General features: G+C 38.9%; 1 protein-coding gene across 5 annotated transcripts in view; it reads right to left on the reverse strand.

Annotated features, from left to right (window-relative positions):
* CENPP (centromere protein P) overlaps nt 1–25,312 on the reverse strand; it is a 295,833-nt gene that overhangs the window by 238,571 nt on the left and 31,950 nt on the right. For all 5 annotated transcript variants that reach the window (XM_003807840.7, XM_034967714.3, XM_034967713.3 and 2 more), the window contains one exon: nt 3,026–3,122. In XM_003807840.7, the coding sequence (XP_003807888.2) occupies nt 3,026–3,122 (97 nt within the window). The remainder of the gene's footprint in view (nt 1–3,025; nt 3,123–25,312) is intronic.

Genomic DNA, 25,312 nt, shown 5'->3' on the forward strand with positions numbered 1-25,312 from the left:
CAGTGTGGTACTAGCGTAAGTACAGACATATAGACCAATAGAATAAATTAAACAGCCCAGAAATAAACCCTTCCAAATAGGGTCAGATACTTTTCAACAAAAGTACAAAGACCATTCAGTGGAGAACGCCAGTCTCTTCAACAATGGTGCTGGGAAAACTGGATATCCATATACAAAAGAATGAAGTTGGACACCTACCTTATGTAATATTTAAAAACAAACTAAAAGACCTAAACTTAAGGGTTAAATTATAAAATTCTTAGAGAAAATATACAGGAAAACCTTTATGACATTGAATTTGGCACGGAATTACTTGGATTTGTCACCAAAAACACAGGTAAAAAAGAAAAAATAAACTGTTCTCCATCAAAATTTAAAACTTTTGGGAGAGATTTGCTAAAGGATACAAAATTACAGCTAGATAGGAGGAATAAGTTCTATACCATTGTAAGATGACTATAATTAACGATAATATATAGTTTCAAATAGCTAGAAGATACTGACGGTTCCCAACACAAAGAAATGATAAATGTTTAAGCTGATGGAAATGCTAATTACCCTGATCTGATCACTATACATTATATGTATTGAAACACCACTATGTACCCCATGAATATGTAAAATTACTATTAGTCGATTAAAAATTAAATAAAAATAAATTTTAAAAATTAAAAATTTCTGCTCATCAAAGGACACTATCAAGAGTCAAAAGACAACCCAGAGAAAGTATTTTGAAATCATATATTTAAGAGGAAATTAATATCTAGAATATATAAAGAACTCTACAATTCAACAACAAAAAACAACCCAATTCAAAAATGGGCTAAGGACTTGCACAGACATTTCCTCAAAGATATACAAATGGCCAACCAGCATATAAAAATACATTTAACATCACTAACCATTAGGAGGATGTAAATCAAAACCACAGTGAGATATCACTTCCTACCCATTAGGTTGGCTATAGCCAAAAAAAAAAAAAAGCAGAAAATAACAAGTATTAAAGTAGTTGTAGAGAAATTGAAGTACTCGTGCTTTGCTGGTGTAAAATGGTACAAGCACTGTGGAAAAGAGTACGCGGTTCTTCAAATACTTAAACATAGAATTACCATATGATCCAGCAATTATATTTCCAGGTATATCATTACACTTAAAAGAATTGAAAGAGGTGCAAACAGATATCAGTACACTAATGTTCACAGCAGGATTATTCACAATAGCCCAAAAGTAAAAACAACCAGTGACCATCAGCAAATGAATGGATAAGCAAAATGTATATACATTTAATGGAATATGATCCAGCCTTAATAAAAAGGCAGGGGGAGGGCACTGGGCTTGGGAGGCCAAGATAGGTCAATTGCTTGAGCCCAGTAGTTCAAGACCAGCATGGGCAACACGACGAAACTGCATCTCTACGAAAAATACATAAATTAGCTGACATGGTGGCGTGCACCTGTAGTCCCAGCTACTTGGGAGGCTGAGGTGGGAGGATCACCTGAGCCAGGGACAGTCAAAGCTGCCATGAGCCGTGACTGCACCACTGGACTCCAGCCTGGGCGACAGAGTGAGACCCTGTCTCAAAAAAAAAAAAAAAAAAAAGAAAAGAAATCTGACACATGCTATGACATGGAGAAACTTTGAGGACATTATGCTAAGTGAAAAGACACTCCACATATATGAGGTACCTAGAATAGTCAAATTCATAGAAACAGAAAACACAACAGTGGTAGCAAGCGCTAAGAGAAGGCAGGAATGAGGAGTTAATGTTTAATGGGTATGTTTCAGTTTGGGATGATGAAAAACTTCTGGAGAAGGACAGTGGTGATGGTTACAAAACAATGTGGATATTGGTGACGGTTACAGGACAATGTGATAGGTTTTTTCCACCCTAGTAATTTTATAACTAGCAAAGACCAGCTCCTAGAAGCTCTTTACCCTCCATAAGAAAAATACACCAATTATACTTCATATCTGACTGGAAAGCACATAGAGTCAAATCAGCTTTGGAAATGGAGACTAGTGCTCCCATTTTCCATCACCCATTCAAATGCATAAGGAAACAGCAACATTAGGTGATTCATCTATTACCATAACTGCCAGCACACTCCCTGGTCATTACTGTATTATAACACTTGTGAAGCAGAAATATTTAATTTTTCTGGCATTTTAAGACTACCTATGATCGAATATAACAAAATCATTAGAACACCTCAAGGTACTATAGTACAGAACTGCCCATGTTTCTTTGTGGAAAAAAATCCTAGGCCTGACAGATTTTATTAGCTCAACCAAATAGAATAAATAATAATAAGAAACAATAGAACCCCAAATAAAGGAGAGTTAGTACAAGTCCTAAAAACAATATTCATGACCTGGTTAGGCTTTTGAGAGAATCTGAACCCTGAAATATTATTTAAGTTGACTTTCAGAACTGGTTTCTGTGTGGATTAATGCTGTCAATAATTTGATGCTATCCGAATGAGTAGAACCTGAGGTATTACGAGGCAACCAAACTTAATTTCAGTTATGCCCGAAAACAAAGAAAGGGAATAAAAGGAAGTACTTTAAAGTACCCATATCAGGCTTTAGGAAGCATTACTTCACAAGAATCAGGCTTTGGTATTTAAACTCGAAATGCACAATTGAGAAGCTGAATACACAGAGTCTGGCTCAAGAAGTTAGCAGTATACCACTACATGATAAGCCTGCTGTGATGATATTCTTTATTAACATTTGTTGTTTTACTTCAAATACTCTTGAAAGAATGTTTTTCCAAAATGCAGATTTTAAATAAATTTGAATATAACCACACTTCTTTCAAGACATTCCACAACATAAATTGTTCACTGATTTGTACAGAAGTAATCCTCCTCCAGTTATTCCAAATAATTGCAAATTCCAAAAGTCAATGAGAATATTTTCTACTGTTTGAAAGCTTTTAAGAAAAGGATGTTATGGATGAATTCCCAATTAATATCAGCTTTGTTTTCCATATATGTTTAAATTCAAAGACTTCAGACTTTACCTTGAGATGTTTAAACGTGCTCTTACGATATTCAAACCACTCCACAAAAAAATGCAGGCTTCGGAAAAACATGAACAGATCTTTTCTCTCTTCTGCTCTGTAGGAATAAATGATTCTCTGATTAATAAATATCATTAAATGATAGACCCAATCTAGCTTTATTTCTTTTCCTTTTCATGTATCCTACACTAAAACCAAAAACTTGAAGTAGTTCTACATATCAATTCTTGCACTTGTGTGTGTGTGTTCCTCTGGTATGACTGCTAATGCTACTTTCTCAGCCTAGAATACCCCTTTCCCCGTTTTCAAACGTTTAAGTCTACGTATTATTTAAATCACTCAAATGCCACATTCCCTGAAATTTTATTTGATGACTGTAGTATAATAAAGCATAATGAAGAACAGACAGTATGTAAGTGCCAGTTTCTGGCACAGCGCTTTAAAACCCTTGGAACTTCCTGAGTGATAGATGTGTCTTTGTTATGCTAATGAGTTGTCTCAGAGTGGCTTCTACGTATTGCAGACTGGAGGCCGTTCACCAGGGAAACACATCAAACACATCACCAAACACATCATTTGAGGGCTAACCAGGAGCACAGCAGAGCTTCCTGGTTGGTGAATACACTGATGTACTGGGAGGATAATGTGTCTGGATTCCACAAGGAATCTCTGTCTCCCCAACCCCCAGACCTTCATCTATGCATTACTTCCATTTGGCTGTGTCTGGGTTGTATCCTTCATAATAAAATGCTAATTGTAAGTATAGTGTTTTCAGTACGTTCTGTGAGCGGTTCTAGCAAATTATTAAACCTGAGAGATATGTGGGAACTCCAGAATTTATGGCCAGTTGGTCCTAACTGCAGGTGGACCTTGATACTTGCAGCTGGAGTGTGAAGTGGAGGCACTCTTGGTGGAGACCTCTGCCTATAACTTGTGGGGTCTGTTAGTGTGAGAACTGAACTGAGCTGCAGGACATCCAGTTGGTGACAGAGAACCATTGTCAGAACAATTACCACACCACCACACCACATATCCTATTCCCTAACAGCTAGAAATAATCTCACTCCTTTGCCTAGGAGAACTCTCACAGGAATGAGTCTTAATTCTCTTAATAGTACATCTATGTTAATAATGTAAGCCACATACACCACAAGTAACTTGAAGGCAAGAACCATCTATCATTTAATCACTCATTTGATAAATGATTGCGGGAGTTGAGTTCCTGTACCAGTAATGATAGAGTAAGCATATTCCACCCCAATGCTTCCATTAACTATAATTTAAAACCATGAACACAGCACATAAAGCAAACATCAGAAACTCTGAAATGTGGAATGAAGAAAGCAGGACAGGTAGAGTCTTCAGGAATCAAGGGAGGACCTGGAAAAGAATTCCTTAGGATTTATTTTTGCCTCCTGTATATCCCAGTCTGTACACAGGAGCAAACTGCAACCCAGAATTACCAAAGGGTACATTAACAACAACAATAACCCAAAAGGCCCCAGGAAAGACCATTCCCTCTAACCAATGGAGATCATGCAAAATGAGAAGAAACAGGCCTGGCAGAAGGCAACCCCAATGCCAAAAAGGAGCTGTGCCCCTTTCGCTCCTAATCAGGCACTTTAGCCACAGAGGCTGAGGTGTGAAGCCTGTCAACCATCACTGCCAACAATAAGAAAAGCAGGCAAAGCAGAGTCCTCACCTCCCAATCGGGTACTGCTATTGGAAAGACTGAGAGAGGAAGCTTTGTCAGCTAGCCCCAACTGACACCAAGCAAACATAAGCAAAGAAAGGATGTCATTTCTGATCTCAACCAGCATGGCAGCTGCACACACAGTGGGGTGCTCTGTTAACTTTCCACACCCTGCACTTAAGTCATCCCAAGAAGAGATAAGGGAGAATCAGAGAAGAGGAGCCTTCAGACAAGAATCTTTTACATCTGTTTATGAAGTCCTAAATAACCCCTACATAAAACGAACCAGAATCTACACAGAAAAAAAAATACTGAGAACTGAATTATAGTGTAGAATAATTTCCAGAATTCACATTGGCCTCAGGATAGTACATAAGTAGGGCAGACCACAATAGGATATTGAACTACAGACTAAAGTGGGCTAGGGTGTGCTTTTGAATTAGAAATTCAACAATAAGAACAAAAAAAAAAAAATGGCAAAATAGGAAGTGCTGGGGTCATCCTGTCTCAGAAACACTGAAAACTACTGCATAGCTGTCAGAATCACTTTTACTGGAATTTGGGAAGAGAGTAAAAAGCTTACAACTGAGAAAACACTTAATCAGAAAAAGGGCAACTGAAAAAGGCTAAGAGCGTTTTGTAGTACTGTAAGATACCCTTGCCACACTCCCTACCTGGCCACAGTAGCAGTCTTAAAGATAGCATGCTACTTTACTAGCCTGAGAACCTAATCCTGACAACAGTCAAAAGGATCTTATTCTCAAGGAATTGTTTGTCTTGACTTGGTTCCCAAGTAAAAGAGACCTCATTCCCAAGGAATCGTTTTGATTCAAGGGGTCTGACTGCATTTCAGCTAAGTCAGAACTTTCTTGCAATTGATACAGAAGCTAGAAAGAAATTATTTAGGTAGATAGTGAGGGTTAAGGAGCCCTCAGAAAGGCTTCCCTTTTAATAAAAAGCAGCCCCCAAATCATTTCTTTTCTAACAAAGAGCAGCCTGAAAAATAGAGCTGCAAACATAGATAAGCAAGCTAGAAGTTTGCACAGGTAAATGCTCTGCAATAGAAAAGGGATACCTGGAAGCCAAGTATGTTAAACATGGAGGCTCCATCTTCCCTTTTCTTTTCTTTTTTTTTTTTTTTTTGAGACTAAGTCTCACTCTGGAGTGCAGTGGTGCAATCTCGGCTCACCAAAACCTCCACTTCCTGGGTTCAAGTGATTCTCCCGCCTCAGCCTCCCAAGCAGCTGGGATTACAGGTGTGCGCCATGATGCCTGGCTAATTTTTTTGTGTATTTTTAGTACAGACAGGGTTTCACCATATTGGCCAGGCTGGTCTCGAACTCCTGACCTCAGGTGATCTGCCCACCTCGGCCTCCCAAAGTGCTGGGATTACAGGCGTGAGCCACTGCACCCGGTCTCCATCTTCCCTTTTCTTTGTCACCACGTGTACAGTAAAAAAGCAGGCAACATGGCGCTGGCCCGGTAGAGAACCCATCTGCATAATAAGAGATTAGGGTGGGGCGGCCAGCTTCTTCACATCCTATGCAAGCGGTACACCTGGTCTGACCAATTTTTTGTGCCCTATGTAAATCAGACACTGCCTCCTCAAGCTCATCTGTAAAACCTGCATTTGACTGTGGAAGCGGCAACCCATTTTCTCTGGGACCCCTCTCTGCGCAGACAGCTCCTCTCCTTCTTTCACCTATTAAATATCCACTCTTAACCTCACAGTGGTGTGTTCACATCCTGGTTTTCCGTGGCTGTGGGACAATGAACCTTGGGTATTACCCCAGACAACAATGCTGCTTCACCATGAAGACATAGCTACACAGGGGATGTTTTTCAAAAATACTAAAAGGCAAATTAACAAGTTGCTGCTGTGTAGGGCAAAAGAACAGTTGAGACAAACAACAGATATGCTGAAAGCCAAGGAAAGAAAAGGTAGGGAATGAGAATCTTTGGGGAATAAAGTCTTGGAAAAAGTGCTCAAGTATACCAGGGAACTAGAAAGCCACTTGAATGCTCAGGGCAGAACGCATGCTTAGAAGAGATCTGAGGGGAGCATAACTTCAACCTCTGGCTAATCTCTAGGCTAAGGACAGGACTAAGGCAGGGTTGTGAAAGACCTGGCTAAGCACTGAAGTAGTGTCCCCATACAGAACCAAAATGCACAGACCTGGAGAAGATACCTTTTTTTCTTATTTTTTTCCTTTTTGCCCATCATAATATTCAAAATGTACAGTATTTAATGACAATAACAAAAAACTAAGCATGCAAAGAAACAAGAAAATATGGCCCAGTCATAGGAAAAAAAAAAAGAAATTAACAGAAACTTCTCCTGTTGAATGACTAGGGGAATTACTAGGCTATGATTTTAAATCAACTGTCTTAAATATGTTTAGAGAACTCAAGAAAATCAAGAGAATAAAATATGCAACAAACAGGAAATGGCAATAAAGAGAGAAATTTTTTTAAAAGAAATAGAAATTTTAGAACTGAAAAGTACAACAAATGAAATTAAAAATTCACTAAAGGGGCTCAACAGCAGATTTGAGTGGGCATAAGAATCAGTAAAAATGGCTGGGCGCGGTGGCTCACGCCTGTAATCCCAGCAGTTTGGGAGGCCGAGGTGGGCGGATCTCAAGGTCAGGAGTTTGAGACCAGCCTAGCTAATGTGGTGAAACCCCATCTCTATTAAAAAAAAAAACCACAAAAATTAGCCGGGCGTGGTGGTGTGTGCCTGTAATCCCAGCTACTCGGGAGGCTGAGGCAGGAGAATCCCTTGAACCCAGGAGGCAGAGGTTGCAGCGAACTGAGATTGCGGCACTGCGCTCCAGCCTGGGCAATAGAGTGAGACTCCCTCTCCAAAAAAAAAAGAATCAGTAAAAATGAATATAGGTCAAGTGAAATTATCCAGTCTAAGAAAGAGAAAGAAAAAAGAATGAAGAAAAATAAACGGAGCCTAAGAGACTTGTGGGACACCCAAAAAAGTACTAACATATACATAATGAAAGTCAAAGAAGGAAAGTTGAAAAAAAAGGGAGCTGAAATTATATCTTGAGAAATAACAGTCAAATCCCTCTGGATGAAAAAGTTAATATACACATCCAAGAAGTGCATAAACTGCAAATAGGATAAACTCAAAGAGATCCACATCAAGATACATTATAGTAAATCTGTTGAGCTCCAAAGAGAGAGAATCCTGAGACTGATATCCAGCAAAACTCTCTCTCACAAATGCAATAGAAATTAAGACATTCCCTGATTCAAGAAAGCTGAGGTCTGTTACTTGTAGACTTGACCTACAAAAAAATGCTCATGGGAATTCTTCAGGCTAAAAGGAAAAAACACTGGACAGTAACTGAAAACCATATATAGAAATGATGAACAATGGTTACATAGGTAAATAATGAAGAAAGTATCACTGTATTTTTATTAATAAGCCCTCTTTTTCCCATATGATTTAAAGACAAATGCATAAAACAAAAATTACTAATCTATGTTAATGGTCAAACAATGTAGAAAGATGTAATCTGTGACAATCACAATATAAGGGGGAGAAACATAGATATAAGAAGCAGAGTTTTTGCAAATTATTAAAGGTATTATTAATGCCAATCTAGTTTAGTATCAATTTAACCTAGGTTGTTATAAGTTTAAGATATTACCTGTAATTCTCAAGGTAACCAGTAAGAAAATAACTAAAGATTGGGAGGCCGAGGTGGGCGGATCACCTGAGTTTGGGAGTTCGAGACCAGCCTGACCAACATGGAGAAACCTCTGTCTCTACTAAAAATACAAAAATTAGCTGGGTGTGGTGGCGCATGCCTGTAATCCCAGCTGCTTGGGAGGCTGAGGCAGGAGAATCACTTGAACCCAGGAGGGGTTCACACACACACACACACACACACACACACACACACACACACACACACAGACAGCAAACAGCAAAACAGCAGAAGTAAATATTTCCTTATCAGGAATTGGTTTAAATGTAAATGGATTAAACTCACCATCAAATGGCAGAGATTGGCAGAATAATTTTTTTTTTTTTTTTTTTTTTTTTTTTTTTTGGTCACTGCTGGAACAGGAAAGCAAGCCAGTAGCAATCCAGCAACTGGGGGTAGACCAAGCCAGCACCATAGATACATTTTCAGGAAAAAAGTCCTCCCTTACAAAAGCAAATGCGAAAAAAGAAGTGCCTGCTACAGTGTATGTGCAGATATCAACATAAGGGAACAGGTACATGAAAAGCAAGAAAACAGGACACCTACAAAGAAAACCAATAATTATTTAGCAATAGATAGTCAAAAAGAAATTTCAGAAATCTCAGATAAAGAATTCAAAACATTGGTTTTTTTCTTTTTTGAGATGGAGTCTCACTCTGTCACCAGGCTGGAGTGCAGTGGCATGATCTCGGCTCACTGCAACCTCCGCCTCCTGGGTTCAAGTGATTCTCCTGCCTCAGCCTCCCGAGTAGCTGGGAGTACAGGCACGCACCACCACGCCCAGCTAAATTTTGTATTTTTAGTAGAGATGGGGTTTCACCATGTTGGCCAGGATGGTCTTGATCTCTTGACCTCATGATCCGCCCACCTTGGGCTCCCAAAGTGCTGGGGTTACAGGCGTGAGCCACCATGCCTGGCCTCAAAACATTAATTTTTAAAGAAACTCAGTGAGATACAAGAGAATTCAGAAAAACAATACAATCAGGAAAATAATTCAGGATATGAATGATAAATTTATCAAAGAGATCGGTATTTTTAAAAGAACAAAACAAATTCTGGAACTGAAGAAATCACTGAAGGAAATATAAAATACATTTGAAAGCTTCAACAATAAACCAGATCAGGCAGAAGAAAGAATCTCAAAACCTGAAAACAGGTATGTTGGTATAGCCCAGTCGTTAATATATATATTTTTTTTTAAATAAAAAGACATGGGGTCTCACTATGTTAAAGAGGCTGGTTTCAAACTCCTAGCCTCAAGTCATCCTCCCATCTCAGCCTCCCAAAGTGTTAGGATTACAGGCATGAGCTACTGTGCATGGCCAAATTAAAAAACAAAAAAGGCTTTGTGACATTTGGGACAACATAAAGTGACCAAATTTACAAATTAGCAGTATACTCAAGGGCAAAGAAACAAAGAAAGGATTAGGAAACTTATTTAATAAAATAACAGATGAAAACTTCCCAAGTCTATCAAGAGATTTAGACATTCAGAAACAAAATGTTCAACGACCTCAAAGCAAATGCAATGCAAAAAGATCTTCCTCACAGCACATTACAATCAGACTGTCTAGAGTCATATTTAAAGAGCAAATCCTATAAACAGCAAGAGAAAGGAGTCTAGTCACCTATCAAAAAAAAAAAAAAGAAAAAGAAAAAACCTCAATCAGACTAACAGTGGATTTCTCAGGAGAAAACTCACAGGCCAGAAGAGAATGGAATGATATATTCAGTGTGTGAAGAAAATAACTGGCAACCAAATGTAGTCAACTAATTTCTCATTCATAAATGAAAGAGAAATAAAGTCATCCCAACACAAATGCTAAAAGAATTCATTACCACTAGACCATCCCTAGAAGAAATGCTCAAGGAAGTCCTAAACTTGGAGGCGAAAGGATGACATTTACCATCATGAAATCACATGAAAGTGTAAAACTCACTGGTAAAGAAAACATACAAAGCAAGAAAATAATTCAAACAGTACCACTACAAAAATCTACCAAATCACAATGACAAACTGTAAGAGAAAAAGACAGGAACAAAGAATATATAAAACAACAGAAAACAACAGTATGACAGGAACAAAGCCTCACATATCAATAATAAACTGGAACATAAACAGATTAAATTCTCTTCTTAAAAGATATAGAAAGGTTGAATGGATTCAAACATACTATCCACCTAGACACTGCTTACAAGAAACTCACTTTAACACTAAAGACAAATATAGACTGCAATTAAAGGGATGGAAAAAGATATCCCATGCAAACAAAATCCAAAAGCAAGTGGTGGCTATACTTATATCAGCTAAAATGAACTTTAAGTCAAGAACAGTTAAAAAAAAAAAAAAAAAAAAAAAAAAAAAGATGGCTGGCATGGTGGCTTACACCTGTAATCCCAGCACTTTTTTTTTTTTTTTTTTAGATGGAGTCTCACTCTGTTGCCCAGGCTGGAGTACAGTGGCACGAGTCTCAGGAAGCTGAGGCAGGAGAATCACTTGACCCCGGGAGGTGAAGCTTGCAGTGAGCCAGGATTGAGCTACTGCACTCCAGCCTGGGCAACAGAGAGACTCCGTCTCAAAAAAAAACCAAAAAACAAATAGGTCATTATATAATGATAAAGGAGTCATTTCAGAAAAAACATGTAACAATTCTAAATATATATATACACCCAATATAGAAGCATCCAGATTCATAAAGCAAATATTACCAAATATAAAGAGAGAACTAGATTGCAATACAATAATAATGGGGGACATCAACACTCCATTCACAGCATTAGACAGATAATAAACAAACAAAAAACATTGGATTTAAATTGGACTTTAGACCAAATGGACCTAACAGACATTTACAGAACATGCTATCCAACAACTGCAGAATGTACATTCTTTTCATCAGAACGTAGAACATTCTACAGGACAGACCGCATGTTAGGACACAAAACAAGTCTCAACATTTTTAAAAATCAAAATCATAGCATGTGTCTTCTCAGAACACACTGGAATACAACTAGAAATCAACACCAAAAGGAACCCTGGAAGCTATACACATACATGGAAATTAAACAACATGTTCCTGAATGATCACTGGGTCAACAAAACAATTAAGATAGAAATAAAAAAATTCCTTGAAATAAGTAAAAATGGAAACACACCATAGCAAAATCAGTGAGATACAGCAAAAATGGTGCTAGGAGGGAAATTTATAGCAATAAATGCTGACATCCAGAAGGTAAAAAGTTATAAACTATAAATCTAACAATGCACCTCAAGGAACAAAGCAACAACAAACCAAACAGAAAATTAGCAGAAGAAAAGAATTACAAAAGGTCAAAGCAGAACTAAATGAAATAGAGAGTCAAAAAATAAATAAGTAAATAAATAATGCAAAGGACCAGCAAAACAAAACGTTGGTTATTTGAAAAGATAAACAAAATTGACAAACCACTAGCTAGACTAACCAAGAAAAGAGAAGACCCAAACAATTTAAATGAAAATGGAGACAATACAAATGAGACCACAGAAATAAAAAAGATGAGAGACTATTATCAACAACTTAAAATGACAAGCTGTAAAACCTAGAGGAAATGGAAACATACAACATACCAAGATTGAATCAGAAATAAATAGAAAACTTGAACATAATGAGTAGTGAGATTGAATCAATAAGAAGTCTAGGTTGGGTGTGGTGGCTCACGCCTGTGATCCCAGCACTTTGGGAGGCTGAGGCAGGTGGATCACCTGAGGACAGGAGTTCAAGACCAGCTTGGCCAACATGGTGAAAGCACATCTCTACAAAAAATACAAAAATTAGCCGGGAATGGTGATGCGCCACTGTGTTCCCAGCTACTTGGGAGGCTTAGGCAGGAGAATCGCTTGAACCCGGAAAGCGGAGGTTGCAGTGAGCCAAGATCACGCCACTACTGCACTCCAGCCTGGGAGACAGAGTGAGACTCCATCTCAAAAAAACAACAAAAAAACAATAAAAAGTCTAACATAGAAAAGACCAGGACCAGAAGGAGTAACAGCCGTATTCTATCAAACATACATAGAAGAACTAATATTTATCCTCCTGAAACTATTCCTAAATCATCAAAGAAGAGGGAATTCTCCCTAACTCACTACAAGAGGCCAGCATTACCCTGATACTAAAACGAGTTAAGGACACACACACATATAAGAAAACTAGAGGCCCATATTCCTGATGAACACAGATGCAAAATCTTCAACAAAGTAACTAGCAAACCAAACCCAAAAGCACATGAGAAAGATAATATACCACGATCAGATGTAATTTATATCAAGGATGCAAGGATGATTCAACATATACAAATCAATAAATGTAATATATCACATCTACAAGATATAGGGAAAAAACATATAATCTCAATTGATGCAGAAAAAGCATTTGATAAAATTCAACATCCTCCCAGGATTCAAACACTCAACAAACTAAGCATGGAGGGCACATACCTCAAAATAATACAGGCTACATACAAAAAACCCAAGGTAACGTCATACTGAACAGGGGAAAGTTGAAAGCCTTTCCTCTAGAAACTAGAATAAGACTTCTATCACTCCTATTCAACATATGACCAGAAGTCCTAGCCAGAGCAATCAGGCAAAGGAAAGAAATAAAAGGCATCCCAATTGGAAAAGAGCAAGGTGAAATTGTATCTTTTTGCTTAAATGATCTTATATCTAGAAAAACCCAGACTCTACCAAGAAACTCTTAGATTTGATAAATGAATTTAGTTAAGTTGTGGGACAAAATCAATGTACAAAAATCAGTAGTGTTTCTATACACCAATAACAAATGTGCCATCTCATGCACATCCCATGCTCATTGCTTTGAAGAATTAATACTGTTAAAATGACCATATTGTCTAAAGCAATCTACCAATTCAGTGCAATCCTAGCCAATCTCTAGAGATAATCAACAATTTGCCCTTGAGTGAGTTTTTCAAATGCAAAACAACCAACCCAGAATCCACACCTCCAACCACCTCCTTTACCAGGTTCTCTCTTTACCAGTTCTCTCCACTATCCACCTGCTGTAATCACCCCAGGGCCAGATACAGGAGAGTTAACTAGGGACAGGTCCTCTGACCCAGAGCTCACTGAAATTATTCAAACAAGCCAAGCTTAAGCCGGCTTACACTGCCTCAACCATTCCTTCCCACGGAAACCACAATAAAAGCTCTTGCCCATAGATTTCCCCTCTCCTATTTGTCTCTTGACTGACCCCAGTGCTCCTCATGTGGCCCCTATGGTGTGGTGTGCCTCTCCCTCTTGTGAACTGTAACTACATTTTTAATGGCAATTGTCTCTTTATCTGTTAGCCTCACTATATTATTAGTTGTTAATAATAATAAAAGCTATTACAATAGGCTCCCATTTATTTATTTTTAGAGATAGTGTGTTGCTCTGTCACCTAGCCTGGAGTGCAGTGGCATGATCGTAACTCACTGTAACCTGGAGCTCCTGAGCTCAAGTGACCCTCCCATGTCAGTCTCCTGAGCAGCTATAACTACAGGCAGGCAGGCAGACCTGGAAAATGTTTTTCAATTTCTTTTTTTGTAGAGACAGGGTCTCACTATGTTGCCAACACTGGTCATGAACTCCTGGGCTCAAGCGATCCTCCCATCTCAGCCTCCCAAACCATTAGGATTACAGGCATGAACCACTGCATCTGGGCCATTTATTCTTAACTTTTAAATATTAATCATGCAGTGCATATGAACACAGATATATGTCAAATATAAGCTGCTGATTCCCGTCAGTAGCCAAAAAAACTATCCACAATATATAAATACCAGAGGTGAGATTTAGTTTCTCCATATTTGGTCACTCAAAAGGTCCTGTAACAGACGATGAACTCATTGGGACTGCTTCCCAGAGAGACCTCATGAAATTGGTCTTCACAGCAGCTATAGTTATATTTTTATGAAGGTGATTAATTTGGTGCAGCTCTTGATCATTGAATAAACGGCCCCATGAAGCTGCTTTGAAGCTAACTTTGATAAAATTATTGGAAGCTAGAATACAGGCTGAGTATCCCTTATCCAAAAATGATTGGTACCAGAAGCGTTTCAGATTTTGAATTTTTTTCAGATTTTGGAATATTTGCATGTATATAATGAGATATCTTGGGGACAGTGTCCAGGTCCTGAAGGTAATTTTATACAATATTTTAAATAATTTTGTGTGTGAAACAAAGTTTGTGTACAATGATCCATGAGAAAACAAAGGTGTCACTATCTCAGCCACCCATGTAGATGATCTATGGCTATATAGCATCATCATCATTCCTGATTCTGAATTTATGATACCAATAAGCAATAATTTTCTTAACTTATTCACACATAAGAACTTAACAGTAAAAAACATGACATGCCATTAAATAGTGAAAAAATAATGTATGCAGTGTAGTATCACCAAAATACCAGTTACCAGCTTTTTAAAAAAAGCAACAACTAACAATGGTAGGCTTTCAGTCTCCACCTATGATGCTGTGTTTTGATTAAAATGTTACTATAGGCCAGGTGCGCTGTCTCACGCCTGCAATCCCAGTGCTTTGGGCGGCCAAGGCGGGTGAATCGCCTGAGGTCAGGAGTTTGAACAGACTGTCCAATGTGGTGAAACCCCATCTCTACTAAAAATACAAAAATTAGCTGGGCGTGATGGCGGGCACCTGTAATCCCAGCTACTCTGGAGGTTGAGGCAGAAGAATCGCTTGAACCCAGGAGGCGGAGGTTGCAGTGAGCCGAGATCGCACCATTGCACTACAGCCTGAGCAACAAGAGTGAAACTCCATCTCAAAAAATAAATAAAATAAAATAAAATGTTACTGTATACTGTATTTTATTTTTTTAGGTGAGAAGAAACATAAGAAACAGTTGTGGGACCAAGAAATGGGTTCTCTAGGGATAAGGAGGCATTCTGCTGGATGGCTCCTGTAGAACCATTTTTAAATGTTTCCTCCAAAGGCCAGGCATGGTGGCTCATGCCTGTAATCCCAGAACTCTGCGAGGCTGAGGTGGACAGATCACCTAAGACCAAGAGTTCGAGACCAGCCTGCCCAACATGGCAAAACCCTGTCTCTACTAAAAATACAAAAATTAGCTCGGTGTGGTGGCGTGCGCCTGTAATTCCAGCTACTCGGGAGGCTGAGGCAGGAGAATTGCTTGAACCCGAGAGGTGGAGGTTGTAGTGAGCCGAGATTGTGCCACTGCACTCCAGCCTGGGAGACAGAGTGAGACTCTGTCTCAAAAAATAAATGAATACATAAAAATAAAATAAACGTTTCCTCCACAGTTATCTGCCTCATTAACAACAATTTTTGTCTTATTAATCTAGCTTTGATTTTAGAATCTGATATAATTTCTTGTTCTGTTATGAATGTGTGCTGCTACCGCAGCTGAAGGGAGCAGGGAGGGTCTTTTTCCCTTGAGGATGTTGAATGAACTGTGTTGTACACCTGCGTTTTGACTGCAAACGCAAGTCAGGTGTGGAATTTTCCACTTAAGGTATCATGTCAGCAATCAAAAAATTTCAGATTTTAGAGCAGTTTGGATTTCAGATTATGGATGTTCAACCTGCAGTAACTCCATCAGAGCTCTTGGGGAAGTCAGTACTGAACTAACTGAATCGTGATCCTCTCAAACAATATCCTCAAAACAGCCTCAGATGTTTGAAAAAATGAGCGTGTGTGTGTAATAATCATTCAGCTTACCTGTACAATGATTAATCAGAGGAATAATTTCTTCCCAAATCCCTTCCAGGTATAACTTTTTATACTTTTCTGTGTTTTATTTTAAAAATAATGCCTTTTTAAAAAGAAAAAGACCACAAATACTGAAGAAAGCATCTGGCACATAAAATTCATTACTGAGGACTCTAACTAGATCAGTTGAGTGATCTGTAAATAGTGGTGGGCACATATACTTACTAAAGGAGTTTAGGAATCTGTGCCACAAGTAATACCAAACAATAAGCAATCTGTAAAATGAAGTAATTTTATGTCTAGAGGGTGGCACAAAGAAACAGTGTTTTGTATATCTGGTTTCACTGAGAAGGATTCCCCAAGTACTGGTAATCATCTCATGTTATAAAGAAGAGATCTAAGTTGTGGATGTTCTTCTACAGCTCTATCATTCCAATTCCAGTAAATTCCATCATTTCTCAGATATATTTTATTCTTCAATTCATAAATATATAAGTTTTTAGAATGGGACAGAACCCTGGAAATAATTCTTTTTTTTTTTTTTTTTTTTTTTTTGAGACGGAGTCTTACTGTCACCCAGGCTGGAGTGCAGTGGCGCCATCTTGGCTCACTGCCAGCTCCGCCTCCCAGGTTCACACCATTCTCCTGCCTCAGCCTACTGAGTAGCTGGGACTACAGGTGCCCGCCACCGCGCCTGGCTAATTTTTTGAATTTTTAGTAGAGATGGGGTTTCACCATGTTAGCCAGGATGGTCTCGATCTCCTGACCTCGTGATCCGCCCGCCTTGGCCTCCCAAAGTGCTGGGATTACAGGCGTGAGCCACCATGCCCAGCGAACCCTGGAAATAATTATTTCCAGTTCTTTCATTTTGCAGATAACTCCACAGAGATTAAACACCTTTTCTAATTCAATGCTGTTTGTCATTAGTTTAAGAAAAAAGAAAGAAAGAAATGAAATACATAAAGGTACATTGTCCTTATTATCACAAATTTATAATTTACATGAGGATAAGAATAGTTAGTTATAGGCTGGGCACAGTGGCTCACGCCTATAATCCCAGCACTTTGTGAGGCCGAGACGGGTGGATCACCTAAGGTCATGAATTTGAGACCAACCTGGCCAACGTGGTGAAACCCCATCTCTACTAAGAATACAAAAATTAGCAGGGCGTGGTGGTGGATGCCTGTAATCCCAGCTGCTCAGGAGGCTGAGGCAGGAGAATCGCTTGAACCCAGGAGGTGGAGGTTGTAGTGAGCCAAGATCATGCCCCTGAACTCCAGCGTGAGTGAGAGCACGAGACTGTGTCTCAAAAAAAAAAAAAGTAGTTATAATACAAGGCGTAATTTGATACATTGATACATTTTTAGAGAGTACCTAGGGTTGATAACAAACTGATATGATTAGGCCAGGCAACCTCCTCCATGTACTCCTAGGTCACATTCTCAATGAGGCCTTCCCCAATCAAGCTATTTAAAAATGCATACCTTCCCTCCTCCTGTGCAGCCCATCCTTGTTTATTTTCTCCCCACCACTTATCGATATCTAATATATTATTTATTTTACATATCTGTTTTGTTTATTGCCTGTTTCCCCTACTAGAAAATAAATCTCTTGAGTTTATGAAGACGGGTTTTTCTTTTGTTCACTGCTACATATTAAGCACAACGACAATGCTTGGCTGCAGAACAGGCAACACGTAACTGCTGGATAAATGAAGGAACACTAGCGACTTGTCTGTCTAATCTCTGCTTAACTTCAGGTCTTATATTTTCAAGTGGTTTGTTAGACAATTCACTCAAGAACTGCTTGAACACCAACCATGTACAAGGCACTCTCCTAGGTTACCTGGGGCTAATACTATCCCTCCCTCTCCCCTAGAGTAGACATTGTATGCATTTATATTCCTATAGCATGTACTCTACCATCAATTACCATGTATCATTGGTTTTGTGCATACACTAGGTTGTAAGCTTCATAAAACTGAAAATTATCTTGTTCATCATTGTATTCTTAGAGACTAATACAATGCAAAGTACATAATATGCTTTTAACATATATGTATTTATTTAAAAATTTACATACAGTAAAATTCACTCTTTTTCTTAATTTTATGATTTTGGCCAAATGAATAGAGTTGTGTATCCAACACAACAACCAGTTCCATCCATACAGGGGAACATAAAGAAGAATCACAGCAAATTTACTGTTAAGCCATAAGACAACAGACAAATGCCTCCAAAGTACTCAGGAGAAAAAACCCAAAGAACCAAAACAGTCAACCAAGGATTCTATACCCAGAATGATATCTTTCAAAACCAAAAATGAAATAAAGACTTTTAAGACCAAAATCATAGAAAAAGCTAAAAATTCCATTAAAAGCAGAATATTAGGCCAGGCACAGTGGCTCACATCTGTAATCCCAGCACTTTGGGAGGCCAAGGCAGGATGACTGCTTGAGCCCAGGAGTGTGAGACCAGCCTGGGTCACATAGTGAGACCCCCATTTCTAAAAAAAATTTTTTTTCTAATTGAAAAAAAAAAAAAGCAGGCCTTCACTACAAGAAACAACAGGATTGGCTGAGTACAGTGGCTCATGCCTATAATCCCAGCACTTTGGGATGCCAAAGTGGATGGATCGCCTGAACCCAGGAGTTCAAGACCAGCCTGGGCAACATGGCAAAAACCCATCTCTACCAAAAATACAAAAAATTAGCTGGGCATGGTGGTGCATGCCTGTGGTTCCAGCTATTCAGGAGGCTGAGGTGGGAGGACCACTTGAGCCTGAGAGGTGGAGGTTGCAGTGAGCCGGGTTTGCACCACTGCACTCCAGCCTGGGCAACAGAGTGACACCTCATCTCAAAAAAAAAAAACCAAAAAAAAAAAAAAAACCCAATAGGATTGAGCAAATGAATAACTTTGTTGATATTTCTAGGAGCCAAGTTTCTCAATATGGAAGAAAGGACATAGAAATGTGAAATGATAGTATGTATATAGACACATAAACACATACATACTATAAACTGGGGATAAGCTAGAGTAGAACTGGAGGCCTTGGTGTACACTCATAATTTTGTAAATATTTATAGTCATGTGTAGCTTAACAACAGGGATACATTCTGATAAATGCATTGTCAGATGATTTATTCACTATAGGAACATCATACAGTGTACTTAAACCTAAATGGTACAGCCTACTGCAAACCGAGGCTATATGGTATGGCCTATTGCTCCTAGGCTATAAACTTATACAGCATTACTATACTAAATACTGTAGGCAATTGTAAAACAATGTTAAGTATTTGTGCATTTAACATATCTAAACATAGGAAAGGTACAGTAAAATACAGTAATGTAATCATGAGACTACCTTTGTATATGCAGTCTGTCACTGATCAAAAAGTAGTTATGCGGCACATGACTATTTGTGCACATGAATATTATATGAATCATGATTTCTTACATACAGGTTTGTGTGTGTGTGTGTGTATATATGTATAAATACATATTTCCTAGTACTGTTTGTTGAAAGAACCAAGAAGCAAAGACACTCCAATAGCAATGAACAGACCTAGTGTCAGATCTCAGTCTCTAATGCCATTTCCCACAAAAAGAAACTCTGGTTCCTCAGATAAATTGCTGAATCTACACCTAGGGCAGGACAGGTATATTGTGAGTCTGGAAAATCTTTTAATGACAGAATATGAGGAAGTGCTCTAAAATATAATAAGGAATTAACACATGGATTCAGGAGCCGGCTTAAAGAGATTCCCTCTGATCAAATCCGGGACACTTTGAGCACCAAAATAAGATTAAGAAATTATAAATCGTTGGAAAAAAAAGAAATGAATGAATCCATACATATTATAAATATGGACACATATACATACATAGAGAATGGTGATCTATTTCTTAAGCATAATGCCAAATGCCTACTGAGAAATGTGGAGGAAGTGCTAGAGTTGAAAAATCATCATTTTGCAAACATCATAGTAGAGAGTAGATAAGGTAGGAATAATCATAGATGCTAAATTGAGGAAGAAATATTAATAAAGAGTAGTAATTGTGTGGTCATCAAGTGTGTCCCCACAGATTGCATATTGGAGCCAAAGGAGAAAAAATTAGTTATCATATAGTGGAGAAATACAACAGTTTCACTGAGTGAAAAACTTAGTATCACCTATGAGGGACAGCTATGCTGAGAAGGACAAAATATCATCTATGCGGAATTTGCCTAAGAAGGCATAGCATCAACTGATCACAACAGATGATCAAAGACAAAATAAGAAACATTCTATTGGGGAAAAAAAGTAGAAAGAAAAAGAAACAAACAAACAAAAAAGTGGAAAGAACTTTTTTTTTAGAGACAAATCTTGCCCTGTGGCCCAGGCTGGAATGCAGTAGCTTGATCATAGCTCACTGCAGTCTCAAATGATACTCTTGCCTCAGCCCCTCAGGTAGCTAGAACTATAGGCATGCACCACTATGCCAGGCTAATTTTTTTTTTTTTTTTAACTTTTTGAAGAGATAGAGCCTTGCTCTGTTGCTCCGGATGGTTGCAGGAAGAGCTTTTTAAAAAGATGACAAAGTGAAACATGGCAAAGAAAGGCTAGGGAATAACTCCAGATTAAAGGAAACTAAAGAGACATGACAACTAAATGCAATACTTGAATTTATTTTATCTTATCTTATCTTATTTTATTTTATGATGGAGTCTTGCTCTGTCACCCAGGCTGGAGTGCAGTGGCACAATGTCAGCTCACTGCAACCTCCACTCCCCAGGTTCAAGGAGAAAGAAAATGCAAGGTAAGATATTATGAGATCAACTAAGAAAACTGGCATATGGAAAGCATATTAGATAAAAGTATCATATCAATGTCAATTTATGAAGTTGATCACTGCACTGTAATTATATAAGGGAATATCTCTAAACTTAAAACTGCACATTTGAGCCGGGTGCAGTGGCTCATGCTTGTAATCCCAGCACTTTGGGAGACCAAGGTGGGCGGATCACTTGAGGTCAGGAGTTCGAGACCAGCCTGGCCAGCATGGTGAAACCCCATCTCTACTAAAAATACAAAAAAATTAGCTGTGCGTGGTGGTGCATGCCTGCAATCCTAGCTACTCAGGAGGCTGAGGCAGGAGAATCACTTGAACCTGGGGAGCGGAGGTTGCAGTGAGCCAAGATTGTGCCACTGCACTCCAGCCTGGGTGACAGAGCAAGACTCCATCTCAAAATAAAATAAAATAAAATAAAATAAAATAAAATAAAATAAAATAAAATAAAATAAAATAAAATAAGGCCAGGTACGGTGGCTCATGCCTGTAATCCCAACACTTTGGGAGGCCGAGGTGCATGGATCACTTGAGGTCAGGGGTTCGAGACCAGCCTGGCCAATACGGCGAAACCCCGTCTCTGCTAACAATACAAAAATTAGCCAGATGTGGTGGCATGTGCCTGTAGTCCCAGCTACTAGGGAGGCTGAGGCTGGAGAATCACTTGAGCCTGGGAGGCAGAGGTTGCAGTGAGCCAAGATCTTGCCACTGCACTCCAGCCTGGGCAACAGAGTGTGACTCCATCTCAATAAATAAATAAATAAAGGAAGAAAGAAAGAAAGAAAGAAAGTAAAATAATAAAAATACACACTTAAGTATTTATGGGAAATGAGCCATGATACATGCAACATGTCCTAAAAAGGCTCCATATCAAGAACAGCAGCAGAAACATTAAAAATCTAGATAAATATGGCCGGGGGCGGGGGCTCACGCCTGTAATCCCAGCACTTTGGGAGGCCAAGGCGGGCAGATCACGAGGTCAGGAGATCGAGACTATCCTGGCTAACACAGTGAAACCCTGTCTCTACTAAAAAATACAAAAATAATTAGCCGGGTGTGGTGGTGGGTGCCTGTAGTCCCAGCTACTCGTGAGGCTGAGGCAGAAGAATGGTGTGAACCCAGGAGGCAGAGCTTGCAGTGAGCTGAGATTACGCCATTGCACTCCAGCCTGGGCGACAGCAAGACTCCATCTCAAAAAATAATAATAATAAATAAATAAAAATAAAATAAAAAATAAAAATCTGGAGAAATATGACAAACTATTAGCCTTTTCTTAAGTTATTTAAAGTATGTATGACAGTTGAAGTAAAACATTATAATGTTATCTAATGGAGTTTTATTATTATCATTATTATATTTTGAGACAGGGTCTCAGTCTCCCAGGCTAAAGTGCAATAGCATAGTCACGGTTCACTGCACTGTCGAACTCCTGGGCTCAAGTAATTCTCCTACCTCAGCCTACCAAGTAGCTGGGACTACGAGTGCACCCCACTACAATAAGCTAATTTTGTTGTTGTTTTTGTAGAGATAGGGTCTTCCTTTGTTGCTCAGACTGGACTAATGGAGTTTTTCAGCACATACATGTGAATATAATTCACATGAAAACTACCACATGAAGCAGGGAGGGGAAGTGATCCATGTGGTTATAGGACCACAAGACTATAACCGCAGTGGTAAAGTATCAAATCTAAACAGACTGTTAAAAGTTAGGTTACGTATGTTATAATCCCCACAGCAGCCAATAAAAAATAATACAAATATAGCCAAAACGTGAATGAAATAAATTAAAAGAGAATATTAAAATATATTTAAAGAGAGGGTTTTGAGAAGATGACAGAATAGGAAGTACCAGAATTCCATCTCTCCACTTATATAACAATTTCACTGGCAGAATCTGTTTGATATAACCATTTGGAAACTCTGAGTCTAATGAAGGCTGGCAACATCCAGGCAAAGGCTTGGAGAAGGGCTTGGATGGTAAATTGTGATTAATTTTAGCAAATTTCAGCTCTTAGTATAGCAGCAGCTACCCATTTCTTCACCCCCACCCCCCTGGCAGGCAGTCATGTGAGTATAACCAGAGCAGCTTACACACAGCTTATAGAAGCCAGAGCAAGCAAAAAAAAAAAAAGGACCCTGTTCTCCAGCCATAAAGGATCTGTGTTTTGTTCACTGCAGCTTCTTATCACAGAAGTGTAGACAAAGAGTCAGGCAGCCATTGTAGTTACACATCCCCACACTTTTGAAAACCCTGCTTCCTCCAGTTGAAGTGATTTCCAGGGGACTTAAAAGGCCAGAGCTCCTTTTTTCCCACCTTCATTTTCTTCATTTCCCCTTTCTAAGAGCCAAACAATCAAGACTAGGACATTGACAAATAACTGCATATAAGGGGAGATTCTGTAAGAGATTGCACATACCCATGGAAAGCTTCAGGCCCAGAAACAAACTGAGAAGACCTTAAGTTTATACCTCAGGTTAATCCCTGGCACAGAGATGGCCTACAAAAATATGAATAAATAAATAAATAAAATAAATAATAACAATAACAAGCCTGTAAACCCTGGGGAAGAGGGAGAATCTGACTTTGGGGGTTACCACATTATTAGGTTCAAATGAGCCCTTTTCAACAACAATAACAACAAAACACAAGGGATACAAAGAAATATAAAAGAAGGCTGGGCACGGTGGCTCATGCCTGTAATCCCAACACTTTGAAAGGCCAAGGCAGGTGGATCACCTGAGGCCAGGAGTTCAAGACCAGCCTGACCAACATGGCGAAACCCCCTCTCTACTAAAAATACAAAATTAGCTGGGTGTGGTGGCGCATGCCTTTAATCCTAGCTACTTGGGAGGCTGAGGCAGGAGAATCGCTTGAACCTGGGAGGCAGAGGTTGCAGTGCACCCAGATCATGCCATTACACTCCAGCCTGGGCAACAAGAGCGAAACTCCATCTCAAAAAAAAAAAAAAGAAAGAAAGAAAAAAAAAGAGATACAAAAGAATGGCCTCATGAAATGAAAAAAAATAAATGAATAGACAGCATCCCTGAAAAAAAATCTGATGGTAGATCTACCATACAGACTTTACAACCACCATCTTAAAAATGCTAAAGAAAGATCTGGAGAAAGTTAAGAAAATGATACAGGAACACAATAGAAATATCAATACAAAGAAATAAACCTAAAAGAAAACCAAAAGAAATTCTGGAAGTGAAAAGTACAATAATTAAAATGAAAAATTCACTACAGGAATTCAAAAGCAGATTTGAGTAGGCAGAAAGAAAAATCACCAAACTTGGAGATAGGACAATAGAAATTGTCAAGTCTGAGAAATAAAAAGAAAAAAGAATGAGGAAAAGTGAACAGAATGTAAGGAAACTAGCTGAGCGTGGTGGCTCATGCCTGTAATCCTAGCACTTTGGGAGGCCAAGGTGGGTGGATCACTTGAGGTCAGGAGCTCAAGACCAGCCACACCAACATGGTGAAACCCCATCTCTACTAAAAATACAAAAAATTAGCTGAATGTGGTGGCAGGCACCTGTAATCCCAGCTACTCGGGAGGATGAGGCAGGAGAATTGCTTGAACCTATGAGGTGGAGGTTGCAGTGAGCTGAGATTGCGCCACTGTACTCTAGCCTGGGTGACAGAGGGAAACTCCATTAAAAAAAAAAAAAAGAATGTAAGGAAACTGTGGGACATGGGGACATGTCAAGAGAACAAACTACCAACTTCTGCACTGTAGGAGTCTCAGAAAAAAAAAAAGAGAGGAAGAAGCAGACAGAATAAAGTGTTAAAACATCCCAAATTTGATGAAAGATATGAATATAAAACATCCAAGAGACTCAAAGAACTCCAAGATGAACTAAGAGATCCACATAGAGAAACATTATAATCAAGCTGTCAAAAGACAAAGACAAAGAGAGAATATCTTGAAAGCAGCAAGAGAAAAGAGACTGGTCACATACAAAGGATGTTCAATAAAATGATCAGCAGATTTTTCGTCAGAAAGTATGGAGGCCAGAAGTCAGTGAGGTCATATATTCAAAGTGCTAAAAGAAAAAAAAAACCTGTCAACCAAGAATTTTCTATTCTGCAAAACTGTCCTTAAAAAGTGAGGGAGATACTGGCTGGGTGCGGTGGCTCACACCTGTAATCCCACTACTTTCAGAGGCCAAGGCAGGATCACCTGAGGTCGGGAATTGGAGATAAGCCTAACCAACATGGAGAAACACCATCTCTAATAAAAATACCAAAAAAATGAGCCAGGAGTGGTGGCGCATGCCTGTAATCCCAGCTACTTGGGAGGCTG

The sequence above is a fragment of the Pan paniscus genome, chromosome 11 (genome assembly GCF_029289425.2).
Source record: "Pan paniscus chromosome 11, NHGRI_mPanPan1-v2.0_pri, whole genome shotgun sequence".
Taxonomy (NCBI): Eukaryota; Metazoa; Chordata; class Mammalia; order Primates; family Hominidae; genus Pan; species Pan paniscus.